The 13,750-nt window shown below is 38.4% G+C and overlaps 1 protein-coding gene across 1 annotated transcript in view; it reads left to right on the top strand.

Annotated features, from left to right (window-relative positions):
* CALR3 (calreticulin 3) overlaps positions 1–13,750 on the top strand; it is a 30,910-nt gene that overhangs the window by 779 nt on the left and 16,381 nt on the right. The window contains exon 3 of the mRNA XM_030880241.2: positions 1,983–2,186. Coding sequence (XP_030736101.1) covers positions 1,983–2,186 — 204 coding nt within the window. The remainder of the gene's footprint in view (positions 1–1,982; positions 2,187–13,750) is intronic.

The raw sequence follows: 13,750 nt of genomic DNA, 5'->3' as shown, positions 1-13,750 counted from the left end.
CCACCCCCAGAGTCTTCCCTTCTGGCCTACCCCCCCCCCAAGTCAGTAGTCTCCAAGTACCAAGGATAACCTGTATTCTGACTTCTCATTCCTGATGATCAAAGGTAGGCAAACTAAAGCTCCTCTACTGCCTGTTTTTTGTACAACCAGTTAGCTGAGAGTGGTTTCTACGTTTTTTAATTGTTGGAGAAAAATAGAAAGGGGAATAGTATTTTGTGATGCATAAAAATTACACAAAATTCAATGAAATGCCTGAAATTTCAGGGTCCATAAATAAAGTGTTAGTGGAACACATTCATGCTCCTTCATTTGCATACAGTCTATGGCTGCTTTCAGGCTGCAAAGGCAGAAATGAGTAATTAGGATGGAGAAGGAATGGCTCCCAAAGTGTAAAGCATTCATTCCCTGGCCTTAACAGAAAAAAGTTTGCCAACCCCTGATTTAGATTAAAAAATTTCCCTCTTTACCGCCTTCCACTCAACTTCCATCTTGGCTCTGTTACTCCAGTGTTGCCTTCATTGTTTTGTGGATACACATTGTTCCAAATTGTCAGGCTGTGATGGCAAAAATGGAGTGAAAATAACAAGGTGGTCTGTGAAGCTTGTACAGGGAGCGGGGTTGTCATTTGTTTTTTTCCCACAATGTTTTTCCTTCCTCCAACCTGGAATCCTGAGACTCTGTGCGTTTCATTCATTCCAGCACTTGTCTACTGAGAGCAGACACAGGCAAGGCACTGAGGATACTGGTTAATTTGACCCCTTTCATTGTGGTCTCCCAGGACCGTAACATAGAAGCCATGGATGGAAAGATCAATAGAATTTAACCAGACAGAGATGGGTGAGAGGTGATGGTGGTGGCTGAGGAGTGTGGTGAGACTCAGAGGGAGGTGGTGAGTCAGATGGCCTTAGGAATTGCCTGGATGGTAGGGGAAGGGGCTACAGATCACCTGAGAAAGGGAAGAGTGGGGGAAGAATGTAGGAGAGAGAGAGAGAGAGAGATAGGTTTGGGAGTGAGGAGTCAACCGTGAGTTCAGTCTTAGACATACTGACGCAAAATGCCAGGTTCATTAATGATGGCTCTCAGCATAGGCAGTTATGGAGGCTGGAGTATGTTACAAGGAAGGGTAGGTTATAAGAAGACTGGCTCTGTTTTCAGGTTTGTCTTTTTCTTTTTTAATTTAAGTATAGTTGATTTATAATATGTTAGTCTTAGGTGTACAGTACAGTTATATATATTTCAGATTCTTTTCTCTTATAGGTTATTACAAAATATTGAGTAGAGTTCCCTGTGCTATACAGTAGGTCCTTGTCAGGTTTGTTTTATACTCCAGTATAAGATAAGGAATTGGTACAGAGCCTTTTGGCTACTGAAAAGGGGTTTTTGGTCTTGAAGTGAACAGCTAAATTTATAAAGTACAAGAAGATTCAGATGACAAAAGGATGGTATCTTCATAAAAAGAGCCACCACACAGATGACACCCAAGGACCAGCTCATCCAGTGCAGTGAAGCACTTTTTTTCCCCCCAGATCAGCAATCTGTCCTCCATCAGCCGTTGTGTCTCTTAAATAGCTGTTTTAAGATGAGAAGGAAAAGAAGTAGAATGTTCCATTGTTTAATCCAGTTGTTACAAAGCTTCCTTGTACATTCCTACCCCTTGGAAAATGAAGCAAAATTAATCTTTTATCTATAATTAGATTGCATATTTGTCAGTTAGAGCTGAAGTGTTTTTATAACTTAAGACCTAACAGTGGTATATTAAGTACAAAAACATGTACATGAGTATGTGAACTAGAAGTTCTGTGGCAGCGAGAGCCTGTTAGTGATATGCCCATTGTATATCATTGTACAAATGTGCTATAGGTGCAGGATCAACATAAATGGTTGGAAGGTTTATTATCGGGGTGGGGGAGGACAACCATGTAATTCCCTGCATTGCCGAGCAGTGTCATTCCTAATCCTTCATGAGTACTTTTTATTTAAAGGTCTGCAGACCACTCAAAATAGCCGATTCTACGCCATCTCTGCACGGTTCAAACCATTTAGCAATAAAGGGAAGACTCTGATCATTCAGTACACCGTGAAACATGAGCAGAAGATGGACTGTGGAGGGGGCTACATTAAGCTCTTCCCTGCAGACGTGGATCAGAAGAACCTGAATGGAAAATCCCAGTACTATATTATGTTTGGTGAGTTTAGATAGTATGGACAACCATTTCTTGTGATTTTGAAAACCCTTCCACCTGTAGGATCCTTAGACTGACTTTGCTATAGTTGTGTTGAGTTTATCTAACTAAAGGTTTCTAGTACTGTTAAACCTAATTAGTATTAAAAAAGGCGGCTGTACCATTCTGTTGTTCTTGGGAGAAAGTTATTTATTCAACATTAATGTAGCCCCAAGTATTTTGAATGCCTCAGGAGTCAGTAAACCTTGGCCATGGGCCAAATCGGCCCACAGCCTGTGTTTGTTATGGCCCATGAACTGAGAATGGGTTTTTAAATTTTTTGGCTGCACTGCATGGCTTGCAGGATCTCAGTTCCCCGACCAGGGATTGAATCCGGGCCACAGCAGTGAAAGCCCAGAATCCTAACCACTAGGCAACCAGGGAACTTCCTGCTTCTTAACATTTTTGGATGATTAAAAAAATCAAAAGAAGGACAATACTTTTAACCCATGAAAATAATACGAAACTCAAATTTCAGTGTCCACAAATGAAGTCTTATTGGAATGCAGCCTCACTCAGTTCATTTACGTCTTGTCTATGACTGCTTTCAAGCAGTAGTGGCAGAGTTGAATGGTCATGACAGAGAGTATATAGCTCACAAAACCAAAAATATTTACTGTCTGGCTCCTTACAGAAAAAGGAGATCATTGACCCCTGGAATACATTAAATGTCTCCTGACACTAGGAGTAATTGATTAACATCTGTGCTGGAATTGGGAAGGGACCACATTGGGCTGCAGGAACTAGACATAACTGAAATGTGTGGATTCAAAAACGTTTAAGAATGAAGAGGATTCTGGGAAGATGGGGGAATAGGAAGCACCAGGAATCTGTCTCCCCACCTAGACAAGACAACATTCTTGCACTGGCATAATCTGTCTGATGTAACAGTTAGGGAACTATGGAGTCTGTGGAAGTATTGCAACTTCCAGTAGAAAACTGGGGAGGTCAATTTGGGTGAATTTCAGTTCTTAGCACAGTAGTACCTACCCATTCCCACCTCCAGCCATATGGCAAACAGACAGCTGTGCACCAGGTTCCTGGAGCAGCTTTTACAGGAGCCAGGGTAGGCAAAAAGGACCCTGTCCTCCGAATATCAAGGATCTGAACTCTGATGGCTGATTGCCCCTTCTTGTTGCAGAGGTGCAGAAAAAGAGATGGGCAGCCATTGTTGTTAAACACACCCCCATTGTTATAAGCCTTTCCCCCTCCAGCTGAAATGATTTCCAGGAGACTTAAAGGGCCAGAACCCTTCCCTCCCACCCTTCATTTTTCACCTTTTCCCCTTTAGGAAGGTAGACATTAAAGACTAAGACATTAAAAAACAACTACATATGCAGGGAAAATTAGAAAGTGACCACACATACACAGGAAAACACTCAGAAAAGACCTGAGAAAACCTGAAGTTTACATCCCAGGCTGACGCTTGGTACAGAGCCAGCCTTCAACAATCAGTCAAAAAACCAACAACAACACAGCAAACCCTGCGGAAGGAGGAGAATCTGATTTCCAGACTTAACATTCATCATTAGACTCATATGTCCAGTGTTTAACAAATAATCACAAGGTATACAAAGAAACAGGAAAGTGTGGCCCATTCAAATGAGAAGGATAAATCAACATAAACTGTCCCTGAAAAAAAGACCTAATGGCAGATCTGTTAGACTTAAATAACTGAATGATGCTAAAAGAACTAAGTGAAGATGTAGTGAAAGTCAAGAAAAATGAGAGTAAAATGGAAATATCAGTAAGGAGATAGAATACTTAACAAGAAACCAAAATCAAATTCTGGAGCTGAAAAGTAAACTAACATGAAGAGTTCACTAGAAGAGTCAAAGGCAGATTTGAGCAAGCAGAAGAAAGAATCAGAGATCTTGAAGATAGGATAATGGAAATTATCAAGGCTGAGGAGCAGAAAGAAACAAGATTGAAGGAGAGCAAACAGAGGCTAAGGGACCTGTGGGACACCATCAAACAGACCAACGAGTACACATTGTGGGAGGCACAGAAGGAGAAGAGAGAGAAAAAGGAGCAGAGGGAGAGAATATTTGAAAAAACAAAGGCTGAAAACTTCCACATTTGATGAAATACATGAATATAAATATCCAAGAAGCTCTATGAACTCCAGGTAAGATGAACTCAAAGAGGTCCACACCAAGACACAGTGTAATCAAACTTGCAAAAAGCAAAGACAAAGAATGTTGAAAGCAGCAAAAGGGAAGCAAATCATCACATACAAGGCATTTGCAATAAGCTTATCAGCAGATTTCTCATCAGAAAGTTTGGAGGCCAGAAGATAGTGGATTCAAAGTGAAAAGAAAAAAAAAACTCTCAACAAAAACTCATATTTGGCAGAACTGTCCTTCAAATATGTGGAAAAATTAAGACAGAAAAGCTGAGGGAGTTTGTAACCACTAGAACTGCCTTGCAAGAAATGCTCAAGGGAGTCCTGCAAGGTGAAATGAAAGGACACTCACTAGACAGTAACTCGAACCTATATGGAGAAATAAAAATCTCAATAAAGGTAAATATAATTATAAAAGCTAGTATTATTTAACAATGGTTTATAACTACACTTTTTGTTTTCTACATGATTTAAGAGACTAATACATTTAAGGAAAAACAATTATTTGTGTAAAAGCTAATATTACTGAAACTTTGGTTTGTAACTACAAATCTAGTTTTCTACATAATTTAAGAGACTAATGCATTTTAAAGAATTATTAGTTTATGTTTTAGGGGACACAGCATATAAAGATGTAACTTTGTGACATCAATAACTAGCTAGATGGGCTAAGGGAAGAAGAGAGAAGACTCAAATTACTAAAATCAGAAATGAAAGTGGGGATGTTACTACCTTGTCTACAGAAATAAAAGGGATTAGAAGAGAGCACTATGAATATTTGTACACCAAAAAGTTGGATAACCTAGATGAAAGGGACAAATTCCTAGAAACACAAAACCTACCAAGACTCAATCACAAAGAAATAAGAAATCTGAATAGACCTATAAGTCCTAAGGAAATTGAAGCAGTAAACAAAATTATCCCAACAAAAAAAAGCCTTGTCTCAACAAACTGAGTATATGGGGAATATACCTCAACATAATAAAGGCCATATATGACAAACCTACAGCCAACATTATATTCAGTGGTGAAAAGCTGAAAGCATTTCCTCTAAGATCAGGAATGAGATAAGGATGCCCACTCTTGCCACTTTTATTCAACATAGTATTGGAAGTCCTGGCTACAGCAATCAGAGAAGAAAAAGAAATAAAATGAATCCAAATTAGAAAGGAAGAGGTACAACTGTCACTGCGTGCAGATGACATGATACTATACATAGACAATACTAAAGACACTGCCAAAATACTACTAGAACTAATAAATTCAGTAAAACTGCAGGATATAAAATTAATATACAGAAATCTTTTCTTTCCATACACCAACAGCAAACTATCAGAAAAATTAGGAAAACAAACCCATTTACAGTTGCATCAAAAAGAATAAAATACTTAGGAATAAATCTAAGGAGGTAAAAGTCCTGTGCTCAGAAAACTATAAGGCACTGAAGAAAGAAATTGAAGATGACACAAACAAATTGAAAGGTATACCTCATGGATTGGAAGAATTAATATTGTTAAAATATCCATCTTCCCCAAGGCAATATACAGATTCAATGCAATCCCTATCAAAATACCAATGGCATTTTTCACAAACGAGAACAAATAATTCTAAAATCTGTATGGAAACACAAAAGACCCCAAATAGGCAGAACAGTTTTGAGAAAGAGTAACAAAGATGGAGATACAACACTCCCTGATTTCAAACTATACAACAAAGCTTATAGTAATCAAAACAGTATGGTACTGGCACAGAAACAAACACATAGATCAGTGAAACAGAATAAAGATTCCAGAAATGAACCCATGCTTATATATGTCAATTAATCCACAACAAAAAAGGCAAAAGCTTACAATGGGAAAAAGACAGCCTCTTCAATAAATAGTTTTGGGAAAACTGGGCTACTCTCTCACTATATACAAAAATAAACTCAAAATGGATTAAAGACTTAAGTTACAACCTGAAACCATAAAACTCCTAGAAGAAAACAGGCAGTATGCTCTTTGACTTCAGCTTAAGCAATATTTTTTTTGCATCTGTCTGTCTCCTCAGGCAAGGGAAACAAAAGCAGAAATAAATAAATGGGACTACATCAAACTCAAAAGCCTTTGCACAGTGAAGGAAACCACAAACAAAATGAAAAGGCAGCCTACTGAATGGGAGAGGAGATTTGCAAATGATAGATTTGATAAAGAGTTAATATCCAAAATAAACAAAAAATTCATAGAACTCAACATCAAAAAAAAAAAAGCCCAATTAAAAAATGGGCAGAGGACCTGAATTGACATTTTTCCAAAGAAGACATACAGATGGCCAAAAGACACATGAAAGATGTTCAGCATCACTAATCGTCAGAGAAATGCAAATCAAAACCACAATGAGATATCACCTCACACCTGTCAGAATGGCTATTATCAAAAAGACAACAAATAACAAGTGTTAGTGAGGGTGTGGAGAAAAGGGAAATCTTGTGCTCTTTTGGTGGGAATTTAAATTGGTGCAGCCACTATAGAAAATGGATGGAGGTTCATTTAAAAAAATTAAAAATAGACCTGACATACGATCCCACAATTCCACACTGGGTATTTTTCCAAAGAAAACAAAAACACTAATTTGAAAAGATATATGCTCCCCTATGTTCATTGCAGCATTATTTCCATTAACCAAGATATGGAAGGAATATAAGTGCCCATCAATAAATGAGTGGATAAAGAAGATGTATATATACAATGGAATATTACTTAGTCATAAAAAGGAATGAAATATTTCTATTTGTGACAACACAGATGGACTTAGAGAGTTTTATGCTAAGTGAAGTAAGTCAGAGAAAGACAAATACTATATGATTTCATTGATATGTGGAATCTAAAAAACAAAGCAAATGAACAAATATAACAAAATACAGAGTCATAAATGTAGAGAACAGGTGGTTGCCAGAGGGGAGGAGGGTGAAAGGATGAGTAAAGTAGGTGATGAAGATTAAGAGGTACAAATTTCCAGGTGCAAAATAAGTGAGCCACAGGGATGAAATGTACAGCATGGGGAATATAGTCATATATTATATAGTCATATATAATAATGTAGCTTCTTTGTATGGTAACAACGTAATTAGACTTACCATGGTGACAATTCTGTAATGTATAAAAATATTGAATCACTATTTTCTGCATCAGGAACTAACATAATGTTCTAGGACAATTATACTTCACAAGCAAACTCATAGAAAAGGAGATCAGATTTGTGGTTACCAGAGGTGGGCATGGAGGAGGGGGAATGGGATGAAGGTGGTCAAAAGGTACAAACTTTCAGTTATAAGACAAATACTAGGGTTGTAATGTACAATATGATTAATATTCTTAACACTGCTGAATGTTATATATGAAAGTTGTTGATAGAGTAAATCCTAAGAGTTCTCACCACAAGGAAAAAATACTTTTTTAAAAATTCTGTACCTATATGAGATGATGGATGTTCACTAAATTTATTGTGGTCATCATTTCATGGTATATGTAAGTCAAATCATTATGTTGTGTATATTAAGCTTATACAGTTCTGTATGGCAATAATATTTCAATAAAACTGGAAGAGAAAAGGAAGGAAGGAAGGAAGGAAGGAAGGAAGGAAGGCTGGCTCTGAATCTGATGGTTTTGCTGGTGAATTCTACCAAACATTGAAAGAATACCAATCCTTCTCAAACTTTTCCAAAAAATTGAAGAGGAGGGAACACTTCTTAACTCATTCTATGATGCCAACATTACCCTAATACCAAAACCAAAGACACTACAAGATAACACTGATGGAAATCCTCAACAATATACTACTAAACAGAATTCAGCAGCATACTAAAAGAATTATACAACATGACCAAGTGGCATTTATTCCTAGGATGCAAGTATGGTTTGGCATATGAAAATCAATGTAATATGCCACATCAACAGAATGAAGGGGGAAAAATGATCATCACATTTGATGCAGAAAAAGCATTTGACAAAATTCAACACCTTTTCATGATAAAAAAAAACACTCAACAAAATAGGAATAAAAGGAAACTAATTCAATGTAATAAAAGGCATATATGAAAACCCCACAGTGAACATACTCAGAAAAACTCGAAGTGTTTCCTCTAAGATCTGAACAAGGCAAGGGTGCCTGTTTTCCCACTTCTATTCAACATAGTACTGGAAGTTTTAGCCAGAGCAATTAGGCAAGAAAAAGAAAAGAAATTGGAACAGAAGAAGTAAAATTATCTGTTTGCAGATGATATGATGTGTAGAAACCCTAAAGCTTGCACAGAAAAACCCCATTAGAACTAATGAATGAATTCAGCAAAGTAACAGGATACAAAGTCAACATGTTAAAAAACAAAACCAAAACCAGTTGCATTCCTGTACACAATGAATAATCTGAAAAGGAAATTACAAAAACAATGTCATTTACAATGACATCCAAAGGAGTAAAATACTTAGTAATCATCTTAACCAAGGAAGTGAGAGACTTGTCTAATGAAAACTATACACTATTGCTGGAAGAAATTAAGACATAAATAAATGGGAACACATCCTATGTTTGTGGATTGGAAGACTTAATATTGTTAAAATGTCAATACTACCCAAAGCAATCTACAAGTTCCAAAGCAATTCAGTCCAATCCCTATCAAAATTTCAATAACTGGAACTTCCCTGGTGGCACAGTGGTTGGGAATCTGCCTGCCAATGCAGGGGACACGGATTTGATCCCTGATCCGGGAAGATCCTACATGCCACAGAGCAACTAAGCCCATGCACCACAACTACTGAGCCTGTGCTCTAGAGCCTGTGAGCCACAATTACTGAGCCCATGTGCCACAACTACTGAAGCCTGCGCACCTCGAGCCTGTGTTCTGCGACAAGAGAAGCCACCGCAATGAGAAGCCCGTGCGACACAACAAAGAGTAGCCCTTACTCGCCACAACTAGAGAAAGCCAGGGCACTGCAATGAAGACCCAACACAGCCAAAAATAAATAAATAAAAATAAATAAATATAATGGTTGGTTTTTAGATAATCAACAAGTTGGTTTTAATAATCAACTGTATAGCACAGGGAACGCTACTCAATACTCTGTAATAACCTATATGGGAAAATAATCTGAAAAAGAGTAGATATATGTATAACTGAATCACTTTGCTGTACACCTGAAACTAACACAACATTGTAAATCAAATATACTCCAATATAAAATAAAAATTAAACTATATATATATATATATTTTTTTTTAAGAGGTAATTCCTTGGTGGTCCAGTGGTTAGGACTGCGCTTTTACTACCAAGGGTCCAGGTTCCATCCCTGGTTGAGGAACTAAGATTCTGCAAGCTGTGCGGTGTAACCAAAAAAAGAGAGAAAAAGAAAGAAAGAAAGAAAGAAAGAAAATAAATAAATAAAATGGTTGATTTTATGTGATGTGAATTTTGCCTCAATAAATTAAAAGGGTTTGGGAATTGCATGACAAAGGAACTCCATGGCTGATGATTTTTAATGCTGTCACAGCCTAAAAGCCCATCTCACCTCTTTCTTTGCCAGAACCACGTTCAGGCAGCAGCCAACTCCCCAGAACAGCCTTGGTGTCGGCGGGTCATTCGGTGAGCCGCGCTGGGGCACAATTTTGGTGGCACTGTCCTGCCCTCCCATTTCAGTGTCCCCATGTCTTACACATCCTGTTCACACTAAAGCTGAAGTGAGACAGGATATCCAGGGACTTGAAAGTAGGGTTTGCTGAGAGGTGACTCAGGAAGATGGATTCTCTAAGTACCTGCCCCTCCGAGGCTGTGATTTCCCCTTTGGTGGAAGATACTTAGAGTAGTCAAACTCATAGAGGTAGAAAGTAGAATGATGGTTGCCAGGGACTGGGGAGAAGGAAAGATGGAGAGTTATTGCTTAATGGGTATAGAGTTTAAGTTTTACAAAATGAAAAGTGTTATGGGGATTGATGGTGGTGATGGTTGCCTAACAATGTGAATGTGTTTAATACCACTGAACTGTACACTAAAAATGGCTAAGATGGTAAATTTTGTGTTGTACGTATTTTGCCACAATAAAAAAAAAAGGTGGAAAAGAAAAAGCTTTAAGGATGAAAATGTATTTTTAAAATATCCATCCATAATCCAGATTTGGGGACTTATTCTTTAAAATTATTTTCTCTCATGTGACGTTTTCCCATGCTTATTTTAAATTTTTTCGTGATCAGGATCCGGCTTCAGACACCTAGTTATGCTGTCCTTATATTTATATACAGCTGGTCTTGATGTTATTGTAGAAGTAAAAAGAATATTATTTTATTACATATTAGATTACTTATTAGATTTAGATCTAATTCTGCTCTGTCATTTTGGAGAGTGAGGCAGCTTCTCCAAGGACACAGCATTAGATTGATCCAAAGTTTCCACAGATTGCGCACTCCCCGACTCCCTGCCCAGAGTTCTCTCTACCTACCACGCCTCACATTTACTCTTTTTTAAAATATTTATTTATTTATTTATGGCTGTATTGGGTCTTCATTGCTGTGTGCGGGCTTTCTCTAGTTGCAGCGAGCGGGGGCTACTCTTCATTATGGTATGTGGGCTTCTCATTGTGGTGGCTTTTCTTGTTACAGAGCACAGGCTCTAGGCCCGTGGGCTTCAGTAGTCACCGCATGTGGGCTCAGTAGTTGTGGCTTGGGCTCTAGAGGACAGGCTCAGTAGTTGTGGCACACAGGCTTAGTTGCTCTGCAGCATGTGGGATCCTCCCAGACCAGGGCTCAAACCTGTGTCCCCTGCACTGGCAGGCAGACTCCTAAACACTGCACCACCAGGGAAGACCCTCACATTTACTCTTGAATTTAAAATCTGGAATGGAAAAGGTCTTTATTTAGATTAAAAAATAAATTTAAATGTTTTGGTTATGGTTATTATTCTCTTAAAACAGGATGGCAGAGATATCTGGCAAAAAAATACCTATTGAATTAGAGATGATTTCACAAATATTTGATTTAGTTAGATTTAGTAAACAAAATAACCACAAATATCCACCAAAATACTACTTTTAAATATACACAGCATGTCTGCTACATTTAAATTGCAAAGCAGCATATGTTGGAGTAAAATATATATATATATATATATATATAAATTTTCCGCATTATGTTGCTTTTAACTCAAAATCAGTTACATTTTACCCAAACCCATTGTGTCACTATTCGAACACTTCCTGTGATTTCTCAGCTCTTTCCTTTGGTTTGAGAGCAGCTTGCTAGTGTTGAAGAGGAAAAGAGAAATATGTTTTATTGGGCCCTTGCCAGGGGCCTTACCCATGCAATCTTAGATTATGTGTAAAACCCTAGGAAATGGGTAACACAGCCCCATTTTGCAAATAAGGAAACTGAGGGTCAGAAAGATTAAAATACTTGCCCAAAGGCAGGTCAGCCCAATTTCAGAGCCCATCTGCCTACCTCATTGTTCACAAAACTCCATTACTGCATAACTATTTTATGATTGCTGTTAATGGAAAATGTCCAGATTTTTCTGGTCAGATCTGGGCACATTCTGAAGCTGAATTTAATAGTAAAAGTGTGTAGGTGCTTAGGAATAGAGAGGAAAATTCTGACCAATTTCGAAGGAAAAATAAATTTCATGTTTCAATCCTGAGATAATAGACTTTCATACAAATAGTTTACATAGCTTTTGTTTTAAAAAATTGAACAGGAATGTTTTCCAGCAGTGACAAAAAAGGAAATTACATAAACCACGCGTCCTCCGGGAACTCAACCAGGAGATAGATGTGGTGTTCTTTGTCGGTTCCGTAGATGGTATTTCCAAGTAAAACGTCGCATCTACTCTGGCAAATTCATAATATTCTTTAAGTAATTATGTGCAGCCTAGATCTCTCTTATTTAATCTGGAGGTTCATCACTGCAAGTTCTAGAAGAAGTCACAGTCATCTGCTTGTGTTTACACAGGGTTCGTTCACAGGGGTGGGTGCAGGCCTGGGTCAGTGGATGTGGTGGAATTCTGTCTGAGACAGAAAGACACGCAGATACTTTAGTACATTCCTATGGCTTAAAGTCAATGAAGCCGCAGCAGGGTAATTCCAAACAGTCTCGGAAGGTTTCACAGATTTTCCAGATCCCTCCTGTAAACCTTGCTTAGAATATTCAGAACTTCTTTGTCTCTGAGCCGGGAATACAGTGTCCTACAGCATTCCATTTCCTTAGTGACTGAAACTTACATGGCAATTTAAAAATCGTTAACTTTTTTTTTAACATCTTTGTTGGGGTATAATTGCTTTACAATGGTGTGTTACTTACTGCTTTATAACAAAGTGAATCAACTATACATATACATATATCCCCATATCTCCTCCCTCTTGCATCTCCCTCCCACCCTCCCTATCCCACCCCTCTAGAAGGTCACAAAGCACCGAGCTGATCTCCCTATGCTATGCAGCTGCTTCCCACTAGCTATGTATTTTACATTTGGTAGTATATTTAAACCCATGCCACTCTCTCACTTCTTCCCAGCTTAGCCTTCCTCCTCCCCGTGTTCTCAAGTCCATTTTCTACGTCTGCGACTTTATTCCTGTCCTGCCCCTAGGTTCTTCAGAACCTTTTCTTTTAGATTCCGTATATGTGTGTTAGCATACGCTATTTGTTTTTCTCTTTCTGACTTACTTCACTCTGTATGACAGACTCTAGGTCCATCCACCTCACTACAAATAACTCAATTTTGTTTCTTTTTATGGCTGAGTAATATTCCATTGTATATATGTGCCACATCTCCTTTATCCATTCATCTGTTGATGGGCACTTAGGTTGCTTTCATATCCTGGCTATTGTAAATAGAGTTGCAATGAACACTGTGGTACATGACTCTTTTTGAATTATGGTTTCCTCAGGGTATATGCCCAGGAGTGGGATTGCTGTGTTGTATGGTAGTTCTATTTTTAGTTTGTTGTTGTTGTTGTTTTGCGGTACGCGGGCCTCTCACTGTTGTGGCCTCTCCCGTTGCAGAGCACAGGCTCCGGACGCGCAGGCTCAGTGGCCATGGCTCACGGGCCTAGCCGCTCCGCGGCATGTGGGATCTTCCCGGACTGGGACACGAACCCGTGTCCTCTGCATTGGCAGGTGGAGTCCCAGCCACTGCGCCACCAGGGAAGCCCTATTTTTAGTTTTTAAAGGAACCTCCATACTGTTCTCCATAGTGCCTGTATCAATTTACATTCCCACCAACAGTGCACAAGGGTTCCCTTTTCTCCACACCCTCTCCAGCATTTATTGTTTGTAGATTTTTTGATGATGGCCATTCTAACTGGTGTGAGGTAATAACTCATTGTAGTTTTGATTTGCATTTCTCTAATGATTAGTGATGTTGAGCATCCTTTCATGTGTTTGTTGGCAA

This window comes from Globicephala melas, chromosome 3 (assembly GCF_963455315.2).
Source record: "Globicephala melas chromosome 3, mGloMel1.2, whole genome shotgun sequence".
Classification (NCBI taxonomy): Eukaryota; Metazoa; Chordata; class Mammalia; order Artiodactyla; family Delphinidae; genus Globicephala; species Globicephala melas.
This window is presented reverse-complemented; position numbering and strand designations above follow the sequence as displayed.